Source organism: Mustela nivalis (genome assembly GCF_964662115.1).
Source record: "Mustela nivalis genome assembly, chromosome: 19".
Lineage (NCBI taxonomy): Eukaryota > Metazoa > Chordata > Mammalia > Carnivora > Mustelidae > Mustela > Mustela nivalis.
In genome coordinates, this window is record NC_139038.1 from 15,701,176 (window position 1) to 15,726,728 (window position 25,553).

General features: G+C 37.5%; 1 protein-coding gene across 9 annotated transcripts in view; it reads right to left on the reverse strand.

Annotated features, from left to right (window-relative positions):
- Positions 1-849: 849 nt before the first annotated feature.
- ZNF713 (zinc finger protein 713) overlaps positions 850-25,553 on the reverse strand; it is a 43,680-nt gene continuing 18,976 nt past the window's right edge. For 3 of the 9 annotated variants that reach the window (XM_082714379.1, XM_082714376.1, XM_082714375.1), the window contains 3 exons: positions 16,268-16,394; positions 15,840-15,932; positions 3,902-5,313 (listed from right to left, as the gene is read on the reverse strand). In XM_082714379.1, the coding sequence (XP_082570505.1) occupies positions 4,256-5,313; positions 15,840-15,932; positions 16,268-16,301 (1,185 nt within the window). In that variant the 5' untranslated portion in view covers positions 16,302-16,394 and the 3' untranslated portion in view covers positions 3,902-4,255. The other 6 variants (XM_082714382.1, XM_082714381.1, XM_082714378.1 and 3 more) reach the window with 4 other exon arrangements.

A 25,553-nucleotide genomic window follows, 5' to 3' on the forward strand; every position in this document is an offset into this window, starting at 1 on the left:
ATTCCTTTCCAATTCCTTTAACCCTGTTCTTGTTCCCATAGGTGACCTATTTGTTTCTGGTTAGTCCTTCCTGTATTGATTCTTGCAAAGATAATCAAATACATGTGCATTCTTTTTCTTTCTTACAAAAAGTAACATTCCATATATGCTTTTCCACACTTGTCTCATTTAACATATTCTGAAAGTATCATTCACTCCAGATTAGCTTATTCTTTTTCAGATGCATAGAACGTTACTGTGTGGATGTACCATAGTTTGTTGAGAAATATTTCTTATATGAACATTTAGTTTTTTCCTCCAGTGTTTTAATAACCAACTTTGGACATATGTATTTAATTATTATTAGTGGTGTGTCTTCAGTGTGAATTTCTAGAATGGGTTTGCTCTATACTGCCAAATGCCCTTCGAGAGAAGTTGTGACATTTCTCCTGGTAATGTATAAGAAAATTTTAAAAGAGGCTTTAAATAATGCTAGTCAATAAAATTCCTATACCAAAATGACATGACAATGGGATAGATGATTTTGGGAAAGTTCAAGAGTCAAAATTTCATATCTGTACAAAAAGGTCTTAAACTGCCCCATGATATAATAAATATTTTGTTATAAAAGGAGATCCAAGAAGAGTCTTTGCACCTAGGTTTTATGGATGACCTAAGAATCAGCCAGGTGTTAATCCATAAGTTGCAACTTAATTTGTCTGACAGTATTATTCTTGTTTGGGTTAGATAAGATTACTAGAACCTAAGGAAGCTATTCAAATAGTACCTGGAAAGAACAACCTAAACCTATGAACAAATGAAAAACTGAAACCCTGGGAAAGTATTCAAATAAGGATAAGACAAAAAAAATCCATATAGGTTAACATTTTAATGGTTTTGGTATAATTAATATTCAGGTTACATTTTACCTTTTTTTTTTTTTTTTAACAGATTTTATTAGTTTGAGAGAAAGAGAGAGAGAAAGCACAAGCAGGAGGAGGGGCATGGAGAAGCAGACTCCCTGCTGAGTGGGGAACCCAATGTGGGGCTCTGTCCCACGAGTCCAGGATTATGATCTGAGCTGAAGGCAAAGGTTTAACCAACTGAGCTACCCAGGTGCCACTTTTTCACTTGTTTCTTTTTTCTTTCTTTTTATTTATTTGACAGAATGAGAGTGAGAGAGCACAAACTGGGGCAGCAGGAGAGGGAGAAGAGGAATCCCCACTGAGCAGGGAGCCCGATTTGAGGCTTGATCCCAGGACCCTGGGATCCTGATCTGAGCCAAAGGTAGATGCCTGATTGAGCCATCCAGATGCCCCTTTTCCCGTGTTTCTTAAGGTATTTAAAACATTTGATACGATCTTAAATTTTAGGCTTGTGATTTTTTATTTTTATTTTTATTTTATTTTATTTATTTATTTAGGCTTGTGATTTTAATGAAGCACTTTGATGTGTTTAAATTGAAATCAGTGCTTAAAAGAGTGGGTATATCTAATTTTAGAAATTCCTAAGTTTTTATATGTTAGTTTCACAGCTGTGAATAATTAGAGGAATGCTGGCTGCTTAAAGAATGTGTTTCTAAAACTAATAAACACTAATCAAAATATAAATAGTAACAAATATATTTCTCCAAGCCCACAAGGCCTTTGGACATAAGAGAATCTATCAACCTGATGATTCTTTAACATTCTGAAGTTCTGAGAAAGTTACACAGATTTTAATGTGAGCAGCAACCTTTTGCTTTATTAACTTTAATATATTCAACAAATATTTTTCATGTGTTATAAAATGCTGCTCCAGGCACTATTTTTATTCACTGTACCAGTAAGTGATCCATGTTCTAGTGACATTTCTAATGAGAAATCCTTTATTATTATTATACATATTATATTATAGGATTATTATACATAATCCTTTATTATTATGTATAAACTTTAATCTCTTTTCATAAAGGACGAATGGACATAGTTGGATGGACCAAATGAACTAAGATATGTGAAAGGGTAATGTCTTGCCCTCCTAGACAGAAATAAGTCATAACTAACAGGTTTTTGAATGACTACTATTCCTCTGGCTTCTCTACTCCAAGAACAATATATAATCAATATACTAAGAGTTCACTCTTTAACTTGCAACATTTTGAAAAGAACAAAGGACATGAAAAGAATTTGATCCCAGAATGATATAGTTTACTGTACAACTAAGATAAGCATCATCATTTATGACCCAAAGAAATTTAATAAGCTTCTAATTTTTAATTCTTATTTATTATGATGAATTGGTGAAAATCTCTGGGGAACTGTGGTCTGGATAAGTCCAGACACTTCTTTTCTAGGATTATCTAAGTTCTGCGGAAACTCTCCTGAAAATCCCATTGTTTTCACCTGTGTTGATACACTGCCTTGTATTGGAACCCTTAACACTCTTTGCAGATAGGTCTTTTTTTTTCTGGTTGCAAAATTAAACTTTGTTCAAAGCCTTTACCAATTTTAATTAACCATTACTTCTTTTAATACATACCTCCACTGTCTGAAATTTCACCTTAGCTCACTTTCTTTCTGAAATGTGGGTGCCCTCTTTATGGAAAATGAATGTTAAATGTAGCTCATTTTGGTGCCTGTTTCCAGAACAGATCTGACCTGAAAGTGGACCCTACTACACAGACATTTGAACACAAAATACTATTAAAAATCCTTCTTGACTATAGTAACTCAGGATTTTATTAGCTATTCCACACCCACTGATGCATGGGGCATAAATGTACTTTGAAAAGTTTGTGACAAAATGAGTTCATTACTTTCTTGGTTTTTAGCGCTTTGGTTTTTAAAATCTTTAAGCATTTCAGCTTTGCCCCGAGAGCTTTATAAAATCTAGTCTTTCAGAGGGAAAAAGAGAAGCCTTTGAGCTGAGAGCTATGTTAGAAGAAAAAAGGTGAGGAAGCAAGGGGAAATGCAATCCTACCTTAACTTCATGGCTTCTTCAAGCCATGCCTTAGGAGACAGAAAAACAGAAAACCAAGCAACTGAAGCACCCCCAAAGGTGCAGCTGTTTGCTGCTTATGACAGTTTACATTTATAATGCTTTGTAACATCAAAAGGTGATAACCTGTTAAACAGGGCAGTATTCATAAAAATAAAATTTAACCACCTTAAATTCTTTTTGGAGAAAGGTGTTATATACACATATTTCAATAAATAAAATGAATTATTAAGCCAATTAGTAATACTTCCTTAGTTGTTCATATAAGCCAGTTAGGCTCTTCCCTGGTTCTTATCCTCATGATGGCACCACAGCTCAACATCTGGGATAGTCTCATACTTCTTGTCTTTCACAGATGTGCAGGGAGGTGCAGGCACTCTCAGCCCCTGGTCCTTACAGAGGAAAAAAAAAAAAGGCAACACAAAACAACAAGAAGAAACTTCTCTCTCCAAACCCACAAATATAGCAGAAATACCCATTTTAGCGAAAACAATCTGCTATAAGGAAATTTAAACTAGAAAAACAGGATAGAAAAGTAGACTTCTCTGAATCACTTTTTAAAGTCCATCACTATGATCCTCGGTCTCCCCCAAGACTCTTCTTAAAGTGATCCTAGGACTTGTTTGATGAAAACGCAAAAGTTGCTAAAAAACAAACAAATAAACAAATAAACACCACCATATCCTGTCATATTGTTTCTCAAATAAAGGTACAGATTTAGGTGGTACATCAAATAGAAACTTCTAATTTGGAAGTTATATATATATATTGATAAATATCTGTTTATTTATTTTAGAACAAATATAATTGACATATAAAACTCATAATTTCCATAAATACTATTTCCTAGGACAAGGTTAAAAATTCTTAGTCCCTTTAAAGGAAAATATTAAGTAAACACAATATGATAAAAACTGTAAAGGAAACACACAAATGACGAAAGTTTGAGAAATATTGCCTTTATGTTTATTTCAAATTTATGTGACTGGTTACACTACATCATTGCCTTAATCAATGTTTACATAATTTAAAAACTTTATATCATAAAAGTTAAAGGTGAATAATTACAGATTATTGCCTACAAGATTTCTGGTCATTGAAAAAAGCTTTATATCAGATTTGGAATGTGACTTATAAGTTATTTTCACTATTTATAAGTGCTCCTTGGAATACACTACTAATTTAAAACCTAAATTTATTTAGTTTCTATGCATTAAAAGTTTTCTCTCCTCTGTAAATAATTTGATATTGAAAGGGATGAAAAGATCTGACCAAAAGTTTTCCCAGATTTATATATTCATATGATTCCCCCACCATGAGTTATGTGCTGCTGGGTAAGTGAAGGACTGGGACTTAAGGTTTTCCCACATTTATTATATTCACATAATTTCTCCCGAGTATGGATTTTCCTATGTTGATTAAGGTGTGCACTCTGGCTAAAGGCTTTCTCACATTCATTACATTTATAGGGTTTCTCTCCTGTATGAGTTCTCTCATGCTGATTAAGATGTGTCCTCTGGCTGAAGGCTTTCCCACAAAAACTACATTCGTAAGGTTTCTCTCCAGTATGAAGTCTATGATGTTCAGTAAGGGATGTGATACGGCTAAAGGCTTTACCACATTGATTACATTTATAGGGCTTCTCTCCAGTATGAATTCTCAGATGTTGAGTAAAGGATGAATGCTGACGGAAGGCTTTTCCACATTCATTGCATATAAAAGGTTTTTCTCCTGTGTGAATTCTCTGATGTTGAACAAGATGTATCCTCTGGCTGAATCTTTTCCCACATTCATCACACTTATAGGGCTTCTCTCCTGTAAGGACTATCTGAGGTTGAGTAAGAGAGGAGTTGTGGCTGAAAACCTTCCCACATTCACTGGGTTTCTCTTCAGTATGAATATGGTTAGTAAGAAGAATACCTTGATTGAAGATTTTTCCACACTCATTATATTGATAAGGATTCTTTCTTACATAGTTTCCCTGATAGTAAATCAAGTCTGGATTATGTTTGATGCTGTTTCCTTGTGTGTCAGAATTAAGGGGTATTTTAATGGAAGGAATTCTCTGATGCGTAATAAGGTTTGCATTCATGTTATAGTTTTCTCGAAATCTATTACAATCACGGCTTCTCTCCTGTGTGATCTTTTTGTGGGTTAAAGATATTTGTGCTAAGTATCTCTGCTGGTTTTCTTGGTTAAACTCTAACTGGTAATCAAAATCCCAGAGTCCTCCCAAGATGGAGTACCAGAAACTATCTCCTGTTAGTCTCTCCATTATCATGTCATGATTTTGTTTTTCATCAGAAATGTTCTGGTTTGGAGTCGATTTTTTGATTTCATGTCTACTCTCCCCATCTAAAAGAAATGCAGAACATACAAATACTTTGTGATCTCCTCTGTTTTGAAAAAGAAACTGTTGCACAATGAATTACCAAGGGAAGTATATAGTAATGTGGACAAGGTGTATGTGGCATAAGTTTTAAAATATGGCCATGTAACAAGGAAGACTATAAAAGGATGATGGAAAGCAGTAAGCAGGGGGAAATTTAAAACATGGATGGTAATCATAAGAAGAGATCATCCAGGAGTATCTATAGCTGAAAGGTAATGGAAAGGAAAACAAGAAATGTCTGAGAAAGTTCTGTGCTTAGAGGTGGGAGATATTAGAGGAAAGACTATACTTGTTGAAGACAGGTCCAAATACTCCACCTTATAAATTTCATCTGTGGATTATTCTATGGTAGTGTCAGTGACCTGTTTATTTAAAAAAGTATTTCTTCATATTTTTATCTTTTGCTTAAAATGACACAATGAATACTTGCTTATAATAACACATTCAAATAATATGGAACTGCAGTAAGGAAGAATTTCAGCCCCTTAGAGGTCATTATTTTTAATAGTTTGGAGCCTGTCTTGCCAGATTTTTTTCCATGTTCATAGAAATATAAATGTAAATCATATTCTAAACAAGCATGAATTGTGATAAAAAAATTTCATTTCAGTCTCCTACTACTTCTTTAAACTTAATTTAATGGGGGCATTCTTACTATGCTTCTGGATGAAGATTTGGGCAGGTTCCATGGTTCCCCTAATTTTTAGATAACAAATACTCCTTCTGTTATATTAAGTTACAAACACAGTCTCTAATCAGTAATTAAAGTGTTCAGTCACCTGTTTAATAATCAAAACTTCAAAATTAATTCCCTTTCCTTCGCCTTGGCCGTTAAGAGTCATAGTCTTCCTTTTTCCCTACCACCTGCCTCTTTCTGCATCCTACTCGTTTTTTCCCCTGGTGCTGTGCTCTCATTTCTTGTTCCCACTTTAATTATTTCCCTGGCTACCTCTTTCTTCACTGACTGTTGTTTAGTTCCCTTCTTTTTTTGGGGGGGGGTGCGCAGAGGGCGAGAGAGAATCTTAGCTCCACACCAGCACAGAACCTGTTGTTGGGCTCAATTTTATGACCCTGAGATCATGACCCGATCCAGAATCAACAGTTGGACACTTAACCAAGTCACCCAGGTGCCCCTGTTTAGTTCCTGTCTAACAAGACTTTGAGGGTAGAAGCTGTGTGGAGGAAGAGATTAAAAGGCCAGTTTTTGTATGACTGTATGACTGAGTAGCTTCACATTCTCACCTTGGCAGAAGATTAAATAGGAACTCATGACTCTTGGGAGGTTTTAGCTGGACCTCTCTTTTTCCTCTCATTTCCATGATCTGGACAGATAAATCTTTACTTGGATAGTACCTTGGGACCATCCCTACAGCAATGAATCCTATTGGACAAAATCAAAGATGTTGGATGACTCGTAAACACCGATGATACCTTGGCTTGACAATCTTGCAAACTGCAGACAGATCCTAACTCAACAGTTTCTCCTGGCTCACCTATAAAAGCCATTTTATCAGTAGGCTGTTCTTGGACCTTGGACAGTTTTAGTTTTCTCAAATGTAAGTCATGTGCTAGTCTTGGTCTTTCAACCATAGGGAATGCATATAAAAGCTGAAAGCGTGTTTTCCCCTGTAGCTGGGACATATGATTATCATCCTAATGAGGGCACTTAACAGTAAAAGGGAGCACCATTAATAATTATGCCAAAAACTATCCTGGAAAAATAAAATGGAATTACACCATAATACTCTTTCGTACTTTGCTTTTTTTTTTAAAGAGAGAGATAAAGTGAGGAAAGGCAGAGAGAGAATCTTAAGCAGTGTGGAGCCTGATGTGGGGCTTGGTCTCACAATCCTGAAATCATGACATGAGCCAAAATCAAGAGTCTGGAGCTTAACTGAGCCACCCAGGCCTGTGAATTTTTTTTTTTTCTCATTACTGCATATCATGAACACATTTCCATGTCAATAAATACATTTCCATAATTTTTAAAGGTTGTAAACTATCCACTTTTATGGATAAATAAAATTATGTTTAATCAATTCACATGGGCACTGGACTTACTGTTATTACAAACAGCATGGCAAGAATAGTTAGTTGGCTGAACATGAAATAGAAATTGTAGAAAGAAAAAGAAAATTGTTAAAAACAGATCAATATACTTACAGATATTACAAAAAGATACAAAAACAGAACTTACTCTGGTCTAAAATTATATGTGGAAAAAAGTGATTTAAATTATTTGTTTTAAACCAATGGACATTTTCAACGAAATTATCAACTGAACCACTTTATTTTTAGCCCATCAGATATTCAATCACAGGGCTATCTATCTATGTCCCATTGGGATGCCAGGGTACAGAGTCTAGACTCCAGGTTGAGACAGTGATTATCTTGTGCTATCTGTGAAGAACATTTGTGAAGAACAAACTCTAATCCATTTGCTCTAGCTCCTTACTTAGCCCAAACCCCCATGTTAGTAGACATGACTGCAACTTACCTTGAAAGGAGGGTGGGCATTGACGAGGATGAATACTTTCAAGCTGTGTATATGAGATGATGTTTTGGTGCCTTTCACTCATTATCCACTGTCTACTTTCCTCCTCGTTTGGCTTTACCTGGCTAGAAACCCAACCATTCACTGAAGCTCCCAAGTCTTACTTTATACTTCTCCTGAATTGATTTCCTATCACATCTTATATTGCCTACGCCTCTGTTGTCTGAGATTATGGAAAAGGTGCTAGTTGGGAGGAAAGTGTTTTCAGACACAGAAGCAGAAGAGCTTCCTGTGCCTACACTGTGGGAATGACATGCATTCTGTTTGTGCCCAAGTTCTAAATTAAGTAAGTGCAATATCTTGGTCACAGCTACAGACTAAGGTTCTTTAGCTTATTAAGGGAGTTCCAGGCTTTCATTATTCTTGCAGGAGCCCAGGAGCTCTACATCAAGAAAAACAGGGGATTTGCATAGAACTACTGTAGTCTCAATATGGTAACTATTTGTCCCCACTGACTCCATACCCCTGAATCAACTCTTAGGGTGATGAGCCTTTAATAAAATTAGATTTCTAGGGTACCTAGACCTCTGACATCCTTTGCATCTAGGCAGGGATAGCTTCTAGATAGGATCTTAGAATTAGCATATTGTGATGCCACTGGGCAGCCACAACATCTTGGAAGGCCTTCTGCACTACTGCATACCTCACCTAGTAGACATCTTACCCTGCTTAGCCTCATCCAATGCCTTTTGAAATAAGTTGTTTAGAAGTCAGAAGAAAGGAAACAAGAAAGGAAAGAGGAAGGGAAAGAAGGAGAGAAGGGAGAAAAGGAAAGAATTAGGGAGAAAGGGAGGGAGGAAAACATTTTAAAAATTTATCTTTTTTAAAAAGATTGTATGTATGTACGTATGTATGTGTGTGTGTGTGTGTGTGTGTGTGTGTGTATGTGTGTGTGTATGTATGTATGTATTTGTGAGCAAGACAGCACGAGCAGGCAGGAGAGGGAGAAGCAGGCTCCCCAAGAGCAGGGAGCCTGATGCGCATGTGATCCCAGGACTCCAGGATCATGACCCTGAGCCAAAGGCAGATGCTTAATCAACCGAGCCACCCAGGCACCCCAAGTTTATCCTTTCTATGTGTAAAGTACTATAGTATTTCTAGTTCTCTTTTGTTAACTAAAAAAAAGTGCCATGATTTATAGTAGGTTATAGTATTAATTTAGTGGATAGAACAATACATTAAAACTGAGAGAAAACAGGCTCAAAAAGTTTAGAAACTATCAGTTCATCAGACATAGAAGGATAAATGTTTTTTGGTAAGACTGTCTCAATTGTAGAGATTATACAGATCTTATGGGTTGCAATAAAAATGAATTTCTTAATGAGGGTGGTGGTTATAAATAATTAAAAACTACTGTTTTAGCAGAGGTCGGTAAGCTTTTTCTGTAAAGGGTCACAGTAAATATTTAAAGTTTTGTGGGTCGTATGGGCTTTATTGTTTAATCAACTCTGCTGTCATAGAGTGAAAGCAGCCACAAACAATATAGTGACAGAGTGAATGTGGCTCAGTTCCCATAAAATTGTTTACAGAAACACGTGACTGTAGACAATGTTTATTCATCCAAACAGTCTATAATACCAAACAGGGTTATCTGGAAAGGGAACCCCCTGTGATAATCTAAGACCTTCTTATGCTGACTGGGTGATTCATCTTATACTAGCAATGTATGAGAGTGCTTTCTTCCCTACAGAGATTTCAACAGTGTGGGCAACTTTTTGGACTTTTGCTAAACTGAGAGATGAGAAAAGGTAATCTGTATTTTCAGTTTGTGTTTCTTATGAGCGAGGCTGATCATTTTTTCTTACATTAAATGTATTTGTATTCTTTATCTAGTAACTGTTCAGAGATGTGTGTACTCTATTAGGCTGTTGGCCTCTTCCTGAGTTTGAGGAGCATTTTATTAATGGGAGCTTAGCCCTTTCGATAGAAGTTGCAAATATTTCCCTTTATTGCCACTTGCCTTTTTACCTGCTTATTGTTCTACACCACGCAGAGTGCAGGGATTTGTGTCTGTCGAATGTATAAATCTTTTTCTTTTATGGCTTCTAGATTTTGAAACATACTCAGAAATGATTTCTCTATTTCAAAGTTTTAAAAGATTTCTCCTGTGTTTTCTTCCAGGTCTCTTATGGTTTCATGTTTTACATTTAAAGCCTCTGATTCCTTTGAGATATCTTGGTTTGAGGGGTAAGTTATGGATCTAATTTTATCTCTTTCCAGATGGCTATTCACTATTCATTAAAAAATCTACTTTTTATAATTATATGTGTGGTGAGCATAGTACAAATATGAATCACTATGTTGTGTACCTGAAACTAATGTGATATTGTGTGTCAGTTATTCTCAAATTTTAAAAAAAAGGTCTACCTTTTAAATACCAGTTGGCTCAATACCATTTTCTTAACATGTCCACCTTTCCCCTCCTAATTTGAAATAACGCTTTTATCGTCTACTAAACTCCTGCATACATCTAAGTCTATTTCTGGATGTCCTATTCTGTTCAGTTGGTCTGCCCTGTTCTAACAAAATTTTACTGAATATTATCTAATTGAGACAATTCCTCTTGTTTTTCTCTGAGTTTTCCAGATTATTTTTGTTTCAGGTTTTTTCTTTTCTATTTCATTTTTTTATATGTCCAATTAACCAACATATAACCAATATGAAATTTAGAATGAGGGGCGCCTGGGTGGCTCAGTGGGTTAAGCCGCTGCCTTCGGCTCAGGTCATGATCTCAGAGTCCTGGGATCGAGTCCCGCATCGGGCTCTCTGCTCAGCAGAGAGCCTGCTTCCCTCTCTCTCTCTGCCTGCCTCTTCATCTACTTGTGATTTCTCTCTGTCAAATAAATAAATAAAATCTTAAAAAAAAAAAAAGAAATTTAGAATGAGCTTATCTAGATCCCTCTAAAATCTTGAAGATACTGTTTATGGGATTATAGTACATGCATATTAGGGACACTGACATCTTGGTATGTCCATTTATTCAAGTTTATTTTTGTGTCTTTCAGAGTGTTTTAAAGTTTTCCTCATGCAGGTATTGCACCATTTCTTGTTAAAAGTTTATTTCTAGTGCATTTAATTTTTCTCCCTAATTGTTCTGAATTTCTCTTCCATTTGAACCCTTTATCCTGATGGCAGGCCTTTATTTCAAGCAAACATTGGAATGTGTATGAGTCACAAGGTGATTATTTTTGGCTGTAAGCAGATTGGGCAAAGGCAGGGAAATACTCTGCCCAGCTTGTTTCCACGTGGGCCTTCGTAGCACCGGGTCTGCCTTCTTTCCCAGAGACCTGGTGACTCAGAAACAATAGACTCTGCTTCATGTACAGAGTGCCCACTTTCCTGGAAAATGCCTGGATTTATTTTGCTTAGAAAGAGAAAGAGAGAGAGAGAGAGAGAGAGAGAAATAAGCAGTGGCAGTGGATGAGGAGAAATAGGCTCCCCCATTGAGGAGGAAGCTGAGGCTCAATCCCAGGACCCTGGGATCATGACCTGAGCTGAAGGTAGTTGCTTAACGAACTGAGCCACCTAGGTGTCCCATCCACCTTCTTTATAATGGTGACACAGTAATCTAATGTATGTGCATACCATAATTTGTTTAACCTTTATTGGTCAACATTTAGGTAGTTTATAGCCTTGTTGTTTCCCCCAATATGAACATCCTTGTATATAAGTCAGTTGTCACATGGGACACTTCAGGTGGGTTTTGATATATTGTTCTTAAGGACTCTAAACATGCGTGCGTCCTGTTACTTATATTTATTTTGTGCATAGTGATGACTAGAAGCCAACTGACACCATAAATGTCTTGACTAGCAATCAAAGATTTTCTATCAAAAGCAAAAAAAAAGTTTATTTTTAGGTGTTTTATTTTTTTGGTTACTACTAAATGGTTCTTCTCTTCCATCTTGTTTTCTAACTGGGTAGTTGTTTGTGCTTCTATTGTCACTCCACTTCAACAGTTAGTTACTTGGTTAATACAGTTATACTCTGAACTCAGATCCATATAAAGAGTCTCAAACTCGCTGTCACACTTTCTTGCCGGGGAAGTATACAATGCCCTTATTCACACGCTACTTGCTTTCTGATCTCATCTAGAACACCACTGCTTTAACCCATCCACTGTTTCCTAGTTTCCAGTCCTCTCCAGGCCTTACTTTACTTCTTGTCACTTCCTGGAATCTATGTCAAATCACCTGAATTAACAAACTCTCATTTTCTTCCTTTAGTTCCACTCATCTAGCAGGTCCTTGGCCTGAACTCTAACTCTACAAAGCCTTTCTGGTGCAGAATAGAATAGGAGAAATGGCATATGCATGGACACTGGAAGCCACAAATGCATGGGGCAAAATCTCATCTGGATCCTCAAAGCTGCTTGGTAATCTCTTGATTCATCTTTGGTCAGCTTCCATTGAACTTAACAGGCAAGAGCAAGTGCTCCTCAAGTTCTGTCCTTATGCCCCACCATTCCTTTACATTCAACAGGGGACCCTGCCTTCAACTGCACCAAGAAAGTAGAAATAACCATGTGCGAATTCCCCCAAATCTCCCACCAACAAACTTATTACATACAAAATCACCCTAATCTCCTTCCCAGTCTCACTCCCATCTCTTCTAGAACCTTGCTCTGTATTTTGTATTTATTTTCTACTTATTCCTTCTTTTTTTTTTTTAAAGATTTTATTTACTTATCCGACAGAGATCACAAGTAGGCAGAGAGAGAGAGGAGGAAGCAGGCTCCCCGCTGAGCAGAGAACCCGATGCGGGACTTGATCCCAGGACCCTGAGATCACGACCTGAGCGGAAGGCAGCGGCTTAACCCACTGAGCCACCCAGGTGCCCCTAAAATCATTCTTGCTTTGACAATCCTCTTTTGACACCACCTTCTATTCTCCCATCATGCTCTATTGTTTCCCTTTCTCATTTGAGCTTCTTGTAAGAATACTGCATACTTACAAGGTCCACCTTTTTACCTCCTGTTCATTAAAAAATGTATTAACTGATTGTTCTTCTAATCACTCCCCTGTTATTTCTCTCTTTTTTTTTTAAAAAGATTTTATTTACTTATTGGACAGACAGAGATCACAAGCAGGCAGAGAGGCAGGCAGAGAGGAGGAAGCAGGCTCCCTGCTGAGCAGAGAGCCCGATGGGGGACTCGATCCCAGGACCCTGAGATCATGACCTGAGCCGAAGGCAGTGGCTTAACCCACTGAGCTACCCAGGCTCCCCTCTCTTATTTTTTTTTTTTTAAAGATTTTATTTATTTGACAAAGAGAGACACAGCAAGAGAGGGAACACAAGTAGGGGGATTGGGAGAGGGGAAAAGCACGCTTCTCACTGAGCAAGGAGACTAAGGCAGGGCTTGATGTGGGGTTTGATCCTAGGACCCTGGGATCATGACCTGAGCCAAAGGCAGATGCTGAATGACTAAGCCACCCAGGCACCCCATGTTATTTCTCTTATTAATTAACATAATTGCTAACCTCTTTGTTGCTAAATCAAACACTTACTAGGTCTTACCTCAGTGAGGAAGAGGTTTCTAGGTAAACAGGCATCAATAGATGCCAGTAAGGCAAGCAGTACCCCAGAGGGCAAGCCAGAATTACATGAGGCCATCAACAGAAATGTCTTACCACATCCTTATAAGAGGAACCAGTGACTGTGTCCCTGTGTCTTACAGGATAATGCCAAAATGCAAGCTGTCTCCTTGAAGGAGACTGACAGCCTGCTTATTCCTGACAAGGTGGAATGAGGAAATCATTTGTTCAACCTGACCTGTGAACCAAGAGCCTTAGGAATCTACAAAATAAGTTCTGGAAACTTTCTTAAGTTAGCGATTATTTTCTCTAGCTGGGGGTCTGTGGATAGGGATATATGGGAAATAGCATGAATCCTACAAATGGACTTGCCTGTGGGAAAAAAATACCTGAAGGAAAAAACACCTGAGGGAAACAATAGATTTGCCTTCTGCTGTAAGTGCCTATGCTGGCAACTCACCTGGAAAAGGAGTTTTTCATTTTCATTTTCTTTTCTTTTCTTTTTTTTTTTTTAAGATTTTATTTATTTATTTGTGGGAGAGAATGAGGGCGAGAGAGAGAAAGAGCATGAGAGGGGAAAAGGTGAGAGGGAGAAGCAGACTTCCCACTGAGTGGGGAGTTCAATGCAGATTCCATCCTGGGACTCCAGGATCATGACCTGAGCTGAAAGCAGATGCTTAACCAACTGTGTCACCTGGGCGCCTAGGGCGTTTTTCATCTTCTTCCTTTAGCTTCCTACTTCCCAGGTTTCAGGGTGTGGAGATTCATAGAAATAACGTCACCTACTACTGTTGGAGAAAGTGTTCGGAGGTTCTTGAGAAAATGTTTTATTAGCTTCTACCCATAGAATGCCAGCACTGGTCAGACCAAAATTCAGGTAAAGTGAAGCTGAAAGAGGAGCAGGTTTCTCACCCAAGATGACCTGGAGCACTAAAATCAATAAGGACAGCCAAGTCAAAGCCACCCTGAGAAAGAAGCTGAAGTCTGAATGGCAGAAAACCAAGTCCAAATGGGAAAACACTGTGCCAGAGCAAAGAATCAGGGTGGAAACTACATAGAGAAGGGGTAGCTGAGTTCAGGATAAAAAACTACAGTGTAAAATACCTAACTCAGTATCTGGCATACATTTAAAAGTGAACTACTTACTGATACAACCAGGCAGAACATTTTAGGTGGTATGCCAACAAGAGGGAGCTAAGGTTTTGTTTTTGTTTTTATTTTTTAGTTAATACCTCTTATTTCATGGATGCTTTATTTATTTATTTTTTATTTTATTTTTATTTTTAAAGATTTTTATTTATTTATTTGACAGAGAGAAATCACAAGTAGATGGAGAGGCAGGCAGAGAGAGAGAGAGAGGGAAGCAGGCTTCCTGCTGAGCAGAGAGCCCGATGCGGGACTCGATCCCAGGACCCTGAGATCATGACCTGAGCCGAAGGCAGCAGCTTAACCCACTGAGCCACCCAGGCGCCCTCATGGATGCTTTAAAGAGAGAGTATAACATCAACAGATCCAGGTTTTGAGATATTTAATTAAGATGATAGTATGACATTCATAAATAAAAATATAATCTAAAATCTGGGAAGATTATATGGGTGAAATATTGAGGCTAAAAATACAGCAATGGGAAAATGCCATAGAAGGGTTACTTAAAAGGAATATACTACAGAGCAGAACACTAAGCCTGTAGGAATACATACATTTAGAAGAATAAAAAGGGAGAGAAAGCAGTGTAGGAGCATATAGAGATACTGGACACAGACTACAAAAGGCAAGAATCATGTACATCGCAAGCCAGAGTGAAAGAAAATTTCTAAAAAAGTAAAGTAAAAAAAAAAAAATCTTAGTACATATTTAAAAAAAAAAAGTAAAGGCAACACAAACCAATGCAACAAGATTAGAGGAGACAATAACTTTTTTTTTTTAAAGCCACTGGATTCGACTGAAGGAAGTTGGTAATAATCTCCAAGAAAACCACTTTAATGGTACAGATAGGATAGGAGTCATGTCACAAAGGTAATCAAGAGAATTAAAATTGAGGCTATGGGTTTTAGACAAGTTTAAAGAGTTTGATAACAAAAGGAAAAGGAATGAAGAAACAGAAAATTCTATGTGGAGATCTGCAACATCAAAGTAGTCATGAATGTTAGAGTTAATACCTTCACACTAACTTTTTGTTGTGTGAATTTTTTAATGATAAGTATATATTATCTGTGTAATTGGAAAAAATTAGAGGGCCATTTCCAGTTTGGAACAAAGTCAAACATAAACTGAATTTTTAAAAAGGTCTCAGTATTCTGTAAACCCCAGAGGCAAAGACTTCGAGCACAGTCAGTTGAATGTTTCAGAAGTGACTGCTTCTCTTCACTGAGCAGCAAATACCCAAAAGCTTGCTCCTCACCTGCGTGAGCGTCCACTGCACTGTCTCTTTCCATCCCCCGCTGCTCCTCTTTCTCCAACTGAGAGATCACCTCTGGCTTATAAAGTTGATGCCCTATTCATGGAAAAAAATGTATGTCATAGAAGTTTGTACTAGGAACAAAAATTTCTCTTAGAATTCATTTCCAACCTTTTTGGTCTTTGGAGCCTCTGGATTTAGAAAGGGGAAACTTCCAAGGCAATAAAATAAAGCTACCCAATCTCAAACTCAACAAAATCAAGACTTTTTACCTGAGGAGAAACAGCAAGAAAGAAAGGCCCTGTCTCCGGCACTGATTAGCATTCTGTGCTGGCCTGAACTATATTCACAAAAGATTTGGAAATTTTCACTACTTAAGGGAATAAACCCATTTAGAATGGTTTCTAGTTTTATAGGGACAACATCCTTACCGAGTGCTACCAGATTCCTGTAGTTCTCCAGCATCACATCTCGGTAAAGGATCTTCTGAGCAGGGTACAGCTGGTTCCACTCTTCTCTGGTGAAGTTCACAGCCACGTCCTGGAATGTCAGTGAGTCCTGAAGATATCAAGTATATCTCTGCTTAGCCAGAAACCAGTATTAACAGGGGCCCTTAGGGGAAGGGGAAAAGGTGTAGCAGTGGAAAAGGTTAGGATGTTTGAGCTGTTGTGGTGACAATCTTTAGGGTTCTCTGAGTAATCTAGGTCAAAATTTTTGAAACAACAATTAGTATGTGTTCAAGTCAGACATAAAAACATGTATGAAATTATGCTTACTTTTAAGCTTTTTACAGTTTTTGCAAGGGAAAGACTCTCATCATCTAAACAATTTTAAAAAACCATATGGGAAATTTATGCTGTAAGATTTCAGAAATAAAAGAATACAGGATTGGTTGAATTACTGTAAGGAGGTGTCAAGTTGGTGGATTTTGTGTAACCTTAACAGATTTTTAAACTCTTGACAGAATTGGAGAGGGGATATTCCAGTGGTTAAAAAAATAAAAAAAAATCAAAAAGGGCAAACAGGTTGAGAGTAGAAGACATATGATGAATGTGGGATCAGTAAAAGAGACTTCCTCACTACAGTTAGGAAATCCAAATAAAAAAGGGTTACCTCTAAATTTTCTTAATGCTTTTTAACAATCCTTTTGCTCTAAGAGACACCCACATATAAACACAGAAACATACAACCAATATATGCCACCCCCTCTTCCCTTACAATCTAATCCCTCCAAAATACCACCAACTTCATGGGCCTAATAACTTAACTCTTCAGAATGAGTGTGGTTCTAGGGCATCTGGGTGGCTCAGTGGGTTAAGCCTCTGCCTTTGGCTCAGGACATGGTCTCAGGGTCCTGGGATCGAGCCCTGCATCGGGCTCTCTGCTCAGCAGGAAGCCTGCTTCTCCTTCTCTCTCTACCTGCCTCTCTGCCTACTTGTGATCTCTCTCTGTCAAATAAATAAATAAAATCTTAAAAAAAAAAAGAATAAGTGTGGTGTTACAAATAAGGGCTTTCCCCCATAAGTTAACAGTCAATATTTAAGTATAGTACTGGCATTTTACTTAAATCAATTTTCATTCTTTGATAACATATCTTTCTAAAATGTATTTCAATTAAGTGACATAGGAATTTAGAAATTAATCACCAAGGCTGAAAGTAATTAAATAATTTACCCAAAGACATATGGTTAGTAAATAGCAAGAACTGGAATTCTTCTTCAATCTTATTCTAAAGCCTATACTCTTTCCATCACACTGCAAAGGTATCTTTTCTGCATAAACTAATATTTTCCCTCTTGTGACTTTTATTTCTAATTTCCATTCTACTTTCCCCATGCTTCTTGAGGGTAGTAGCAGGCTGAAGAAAACTAGGAATTTATAGTCTACATTCTTTAGTATCTGCATTTGTAGTTCCTTTTTGGTTGTTTGAATCAGGACTTTTTCTCTCCTTCTATATCTTCTAATGATCTCGCACTTGGGTTACCAGTTTCTTCTCTTCTTTCCTTCTTTTAAAAAATATCCTTATTTGAATTCTATTTTAAATTAAAATATTAATATATATTAATATAAAAACATACAAAAAAGTACTTCATAAAAAATTGTTTGGGCTTCTTTCCTCTATCCAGCTCTTATGTCTAATCAGTATTTGTAGTTTTCAGTGTATTTCCTGATAATTCTTCACGCAAATATATGGCTTCTCATTTCCTCCCACTTTTTTTTTTTTTTAGCCTCAAAGACAAGGTATTGTATACATTGTTTTTAACTTAACTATGAACATTGGAGTACATATAGCCCTTCTTTTTGCTATATCTGTATCTTTGGGGGTAAATACCCAGTAGTGCAATTGTAGTAGTACTATTACTTATACTATGAATTGTATTACTTGTACTACTAATTGTAGTAGTGCTATTTTTAATTTCTTAAGGAATCTCCACACTGTTTTTCAAAGTGGCTGCACCAACTTGCATTCCCACCAACAGTGTAAGAGGGTTCCCCTTTCTCCACATCCTCTCCAACAGTTGTTGTTTACTGTCTTACTAATTTTGGTCATTCTCACTGATGTAAGGTGGTATCTCAATGTGGTTTTGATTTGAATCTCTATGATGGCTAATGATGATGAACATTTTTTCATGGGTCTGTTAGCCATTTGTATATCTTCTTTGGAGAAGTGTCTGTTCATGTCTTCTACCCATGTTTTGACATCCTTATCAGTTTTTTGGGTGTTAAGTTTGAGGAGTTCTTTACAGATCTTGGATATAGCCCTTTGTCTATCATTTGCAAATATATTCTTCCATTCCATGGGTTGCCTCTTTGTTTTGTGGACTGTTTCCTCTGCTGTGCAGAAGCTTTTGATCTTTTTTTTTTTTTAAAGATTTTATTTATTTATTTGACAGAGAGGGATCACAAGCAGGCAGAGAGGCAGGCAGAGAGAGGAAGAAGCAGGCTCCCTGCTGAGCAGAGAGTCCGATGTGGGGCTCGATCCCAGGACCCTGAGATCATGACCTGAGCCGAAGACAGTGGCTTAACCCACTGAGCCACTCAGGTGCCCCAAAGCTTTTGATCTTGATGAAGTCCCCAAAGTTCATTTTTGCTTTTGTTTCCTTTGCCTTTGGATACATATCTTGAAAGAAGTTGCTGTGGCTGATGTCGAAGAGGTTACTGCCTATGTTCTCCTCTAGGATTTTGATAGATTCCTGCCTCACTTTGAGGTGTCTCATCCATTTCGAGTCTATCTTTGTGTATGGTGTGAGAGAATGGTCAAGTTTCATTTTTCTATACATAGCTGTCCAGTATTCTCAGCACCATTTATTGAAGAGAGTGTCTTTTTTCCACTGGTTATTTTTTCCTGCTTTGTCAAAGGTTACTTACCCACAGAGTTGAGGGTCCATATCTGGACTCTACTCTGTTCCATTGGTCTATATGTCTGTTTTTGTTCCAGTACCAGCTGTCTTGGTGATCACAACTTTGTAATATAGCTTGAAATCAGGGAACGTGATGCCCCCAGTTTTTTCTTTTTCAACAATTCCTTAGCAATTCAGGGTCTTTTCTGGTTCCATACAAATTTTAGGACCGTTTGTTCCAGCACTTTGAAGAATGCTGGTGGAATTTTGATTGGGATGGCATTGAAAGTATACATTGCTCTGGGAAGTATAGACATTTTAACCGTTTCTTCTTCTGATCCATGAGAATGGAATGTTTTCCATCTTTTTGTGTCAACTTCAGTTTCTTTCATGAGTGTTCTATAGTTCCTCAAGTACAGATCCTTTACCTCTTTGGTTAGGTTTCTTTCAAGGTATCTTATGGTTCTTGGTGCTACAATAAATGGAATCAATTCTTTAATTTCCCTTTCTATATTTTTATTGCTAATGTATAAGAAAGCAACTGATTTCTGTGCATTGATTTTATACCACATCTTCTTAATCCACTCATCAGTCAATGGACACTGGGGGTCTCTCCATAGTTTGACTATTGTTGATAATGCTGCTATAAGCATTGGGATGCATATGTCCCTTCAAGTTTCTATTTCTGTATTCTTTGGGTACCTGGTAGTGTAACTGCTGGATTGCAGGGTAGTTCTATTTTTAACATTTTGAGGAACTTCCACGGTATTAACCAGAGTGGCTTCACCAGTTTACATTCTGACCAAGAGTGCAAAAGGGTTCCCCTTTCTCCACATCCTCACTAACACCTGTTGTTTCTTGTGTTGTTTAATTTACCCATCCTGACAGTTGTGAGGTGGTATCTCATAATGGTTTTGATTTGTATTTCCCTGATGATGAGTTGAGCATATTTTCTTGTGTCCATTAGCCATCAGGATGTCTTTTTTTGGAAAAGTGTCTATTCATATCTTCTGTCCATTTCTTAATTGGGTTATCTGGGTTTTTTTGGGGTGTTGAATTTATAGGTTATTTTTTTTAAGATTTTATTTGTTTATTTGACAGAGATCACAAGTAGGCAGAAAGGCAGGCAGAGAGAGAGGAGGAAGCAGGCTCCCTGCGGAGCAGAGAGCCTGATGCGGGGCTCGATCCCAGGACTCTGGGATCATGACCTGAGCCAAAGGCAGAGGCTTTAACCCACTGAGCCACCCAGGTGCCCTAATGGGTTCTTTATAGATTTTGGATATTAACCCTTTATCAGGAACGTTGTTTGCAAATATCTTCTCCCATTCTGTAGGCTGCCTTTTACTTTTGTGGATTGTTTCCTTTACTGTGCAGAAGCTTTTTATCTTGAACTCTCAATAGTTCACTTTTTTTTGCATTTCCCTTTCCTGTGGTGATGTTGAGTAAGAAGTTGCTACAGCTGAGGTCAAAGAGGTTGCTGCCTGTGTTCTCTAGGATTTTGATGGTTTCCTGTATCACATTTAGGTCTTTCATCCATTTTGAATTTATTTTAGTATGTGGTATAAGAAAGTGGTTTGGTTTCATTCTTCTGCATGTTGCTGTCCATTTTCCCAACACCATTTGTTGAAGAGATGGTCTTTTTTCCATTGGATATTCTTTTCTCTTTTGTTGAAGATTAGCTGGCCATACAATTTTGGGTCCATTTTTGCTTCTCTATTCTTTTCCACTAAACTATGTGTCTGTTTTTGTGCTAGTACCATACTGCCTTGATGATTAAAGCTTTGTAACAGAATTTAAAATCCACCATTATGATGCTCTCAGCTTTGATTTTCTTTTTCAACATTACTTTAGCTATTCAGGGTCTTTTCTGATTCCATACAAATTTTACGGTTGTTTGTTCTGGCTCTTTGAAAACTGTTGATAGTATTTTGATAGGGATCGCTTTGGATATATAGATTGCTTTGGGTAGCATAGACATTTTTTTTCCACTTTTTTATTACATTCAATTAGCTAACATATAGTACATCTTAAGTTTTTGAGATGCAGTGTTCAATGATTCATTAGTTCTGTATAATACTCAGTGCTCATCACCACATGTCCTCTCCTTAATACCGATCACTCACTTACCCTATCTCCTTACCCCACTCACTTCTGTAACACTTAGTTTGATTCCTGGAGTCCAGAGTCTCCATGGTTTGTCTCCCTCTCTGATTTCTTCCCATTCAGTTTTCCCTCCCTTCCCTTGTGGTCCACTGCACTATTCCTTATGTTCCACATATGAGTGAAACCATATGATAATTGTCTTTCTCTGCTTGACTTATTTCACTTCGCATAATCCCTTCTGGTTCCATCTATATCAGTGGAAATCATGGGTATTCATGCTTTTTGATGGCTGAGTAATATACCACTGTATATATAAACAACATCTTCTTGTAACATAGACATTTTAACAGTATTTGTTCTTCCAGTCCATAGCATAGAATGTTTTTCCATTTCTTTGTGCCTTCCTCAGTTTCATGATTCATAAGTGTTTCATAGTTTTCAGAGTACAGATCTTTTTACCTCTTTGGCTAGGTTTATTCCTAGGTATCTTATGGTTTGGGGTGTGATTGTAAATGGGATCAATTGCTTGATTTCTCTTTCTGCTGCTTCATTGTTGGTATATAGAAATGCAACTGACTTCTGAGTATTGATTTTATATCCTGCTACTTTACTGAATTTCTGTATCAGTTCTAGCACTTAAAAAAATTTTTTTTTAAATTTTCAGCATAACAGTATTCATTGTTTTTGTACCACACCCAGTGCTCCATGCAATCCGTGCCCTCTCCAATACCCACCACCTGGTTCCCTCAACCTCCCACCCCCCACCCCTTCAAAACCTTCAGATTGTTTTTCAGAGTCCATAGTCTCTCATGGTTCACCTCCCCTTCCAACTTCCCTCAATTCCCTTCTCCTCTCCATCTCCCCTTGTTCTCCATGCTATTTATTATGCTCCACACATAAGTGAAACCATATGATAATTGACTCTCTCTGCTTGACTTATTTCACTCAGCAGAATCTCTTCCAGTCCTATCCATGTTGGGTATTCATCCTTTCTGATGGATGCATAATACTCCATAGTGTATATGGACCACATCTTCCTTATCCATTCGTCTGTTGAAGGGCATCTTGGTTCTTTCCACAGTTTGGCGACCATGGCCATTGCTAGTTCTAGCACTTTTTTAATGAAATCTTTTGGGTTTTCTATATAGAGTGTCTGCGAAGAGTGAAAGCTTGGTTTTTTCTTGGGTGATTTGGATGACTTTTATTTCTTTGTGTCATCCTATTGCTGAGGTTAGGATTTCCAATACTATGTTGAATAGTGGTGAAAGTGGTATCTCTGTCGTATTTCTGACCTTAGGGGGAAAGCTCTCAGTTTTTACCCATTGAGGATGGTATTTGCTGTGGGTCTTTTGTATATAGCTTTTACGATGTTGAAGTATGTTCTTTCTACCTCTACTTTCTCGAGGGTTTTTATCAAGAAAGAATGCTGTATTTTGCCAAATGCTTTTTCTGCATTTACTGAGCGGAATCATACGGTTCTTATCCTTTCTTTTATTAATGTGGTGTATCAAATTGATTGATTTATAGATGTTGAACCACCCCTGTAGCCCAGAGATAAATCCCATTTGGTTGTGGTGAATAATTCTTTTAATGTACTGTCGAATCCTATTGCTGGTATCTTATTGAGAACTTTTGTGTACATGTTCATCAGGGCTATTGGCTATTGTCTAGTTTTGGAATCAAGGTAATGCTGGACTCATAGAATGAGCTTGGAAATTTTCCTTCCATTTGTATTTTGTTAAACAGCTCAGGGAATAGATTAATTCTTCTTTAAATGTTGGGTGGAATTCCCCTGGGATGCAGTCTGGCCCTGTACTCTTGTTTGTTGGGAGATTTTTGATTACTGCTTCAATTTCTTTGCTGGTTATGGGTCTGTTCAGGTTTTCTATATCTTCCTGTTTCACTTTTGGTGTTCATATATTTCTAGAAATGCATCCACATTTCTTTGAGATCGCCCCACTTGTTGGCATATAACTTTTCATATATTCTCTTAAAATTGTTTGTATTTCTGCTGTGTTGGTTGTGATCTCTCTTCTTTCTTTCTTTCTTTCTTTCTTTCTTTTTTTTTTAAAGATTTTATTTATTTATTTGACAGAGAGAGATCACAAGTAGGTAGAGAGGCAGGCAGAAAGAGAGGAGGAAGCAGGCTCCCCACTGAGCAGAGAGCCCGATGTGGGGCTTGATCCCAGGATCCTGGGATCACGCCCTGAGCCAAAGGCAGAGGCTTTAACCCACTGAGCCACCCAGGTGCCCCGATCTCTCTTCTTTCATTCATGATTTTATCTATTTGGGTGCTTTTCTTTTTGTTAAGTGTGGCTAGGGGTTTAACAATTTTGTTAATTCTTTCAAAGAATTAGCTCCTAGTTTCATTGATCTGTTCTATTCTTTTTATTTCACTATAATTTATTTCTGCTCTAATCTTAATTATTTTCGTACTGCTGGACTTAGGCTTTATTTGCTGTATTTTCTCCAGCTTCTTTAGGTGTAAGGTTAGGTTGTATATTTGAGACTTTTTTGTTTCTTGAGAAAGGCCTGGATTGCTATATACTTCCCTCTCAAGGCTGCCTTTGCTACATCCCAAAGATTTTCGACTATTGTGTCTTCATTTTCATTTGTTCCCATGTATTTTAAAAATTTCTTAATTTCTTGGTTAACCCATTCATTCTTAAGTAGGATGTTCCCTGACCTCCATGTATTTGTGGTCTTTCCAAATTTTTTAGGAGGGTTGACTTCAAGTTTCATAGTGTGGTAGTCTGAAAATATGTCTGGTATGATCTCAACCTTTTTGTCTGGGTTGAGGCCTGATTTGTGACCCAGTATACCATCTATTCTGGAGAATGTTCCATATGCACTCAAAAAGAATGTGTATTCTGCTGCTTTAGGATGAAATACTCTGAATATGTCTGTTAAGTCCATCTGGTCCAGTGTGTTTTTCAAAGCTCTTGTTTCTTTGTTGATCTTCTGCTTAGATGATCTCTCCATTGCTATTAATGGGGTGTTAAAGTCCCCTATTATTGTATTATTATCAATGAGTTTCTTTAAACTTATTATTTTTTTTAATTTTTTATAAACATATAATATATTTTTAACCCCCGGGGTACAGGTCTGTGAATCGCCAGGTTTACACTCTCCACAGCACTCACCATAGCACATACCCTCCCCAATGTCCATAATGCCACCCCCCTTCTCCCAACCCCCCTCTCCCCAACAACCCTCAGTTTTAAACTTGTAACTTTTTAAGACTTTATTTATTTGACACAGAGAGAGAGAGAGAGAGATCACAAGTAGGCAGAGAGGGAGGGGGAAGCAGGTTCCCTGCCAAGCAGGGAGCCCGGTGCAGGGCTTGATCCCAGGACCCTGAAATCATGACCTGAGCTGAAGGCAGAGGCTTAACCCACTGAGCCACCCAGGTGCCCCTAAGCTTGTTATTAACTGATTTATATATTTGGCTTCTTCAAGGTTGGGTACATAAATATTTATAATGGTTATATCTTCTTGTTGGATGTACCCCTTTGTTATGATACAGTGCCCTTCTGCATCTCTTATTACAGTCTGGTTTAAAATCTAGTTTGTCTGAGATAAGGATTACTACTCCAGCTTTCTTTTGATGTCCATTAGGGTGACAGATGTTTCTGTACCTGCCACTTTTAATCTGGAGGGGACTTTCAGTCTAAAATGAGTCTCTCGTAAGCAGCAGAGTAATGGGTCTTTTTTTTTTTTAATCCTTTTTGAATTCCTATGTCTTTTGATTGGAGCATTTAGTCCATTTATATTCAGAGTAATTACTGATAGATATGAATTTAGTGTACTGTATTACCTGTAAAAGTCACTGTTCTTGTAGATTTCTCTTTCCTTCCAGTCTTTGTTGCTTTTGGTCTCTCTCTTGTGCTCAAAGGGTCCCCTTTAGTATTTCTTGCAGAGCTGGTTTAGTGTTCTTGAACAACTTTAGTTTTTGCTTGTCTTGGAAATTTTTTTATCTCTCCTTCTAATCTGAATAAATTAACCTTTTGGATAAAGTATTCTTGGCTGTATATTTTTCTCATTTAGCACACTGAATATATCATGCCATTCTTTTCTGGTCTGCCAAGTTTCTGTGGTCAGATCTGCTGTTAAGTAATTTGGCTAAGGACCTTTTGTCTCCAGTTGTTTTGGAATTCTCATTACCTTTGTATTTTGCAAGTTTCACCATGATATGTCTTGGTGTGGACCCCTGTTTGTTGATTTTTGAGGGAAATTCTCTGTGCCTCCTGGACTGAATGCCTGTTTCCTTCCT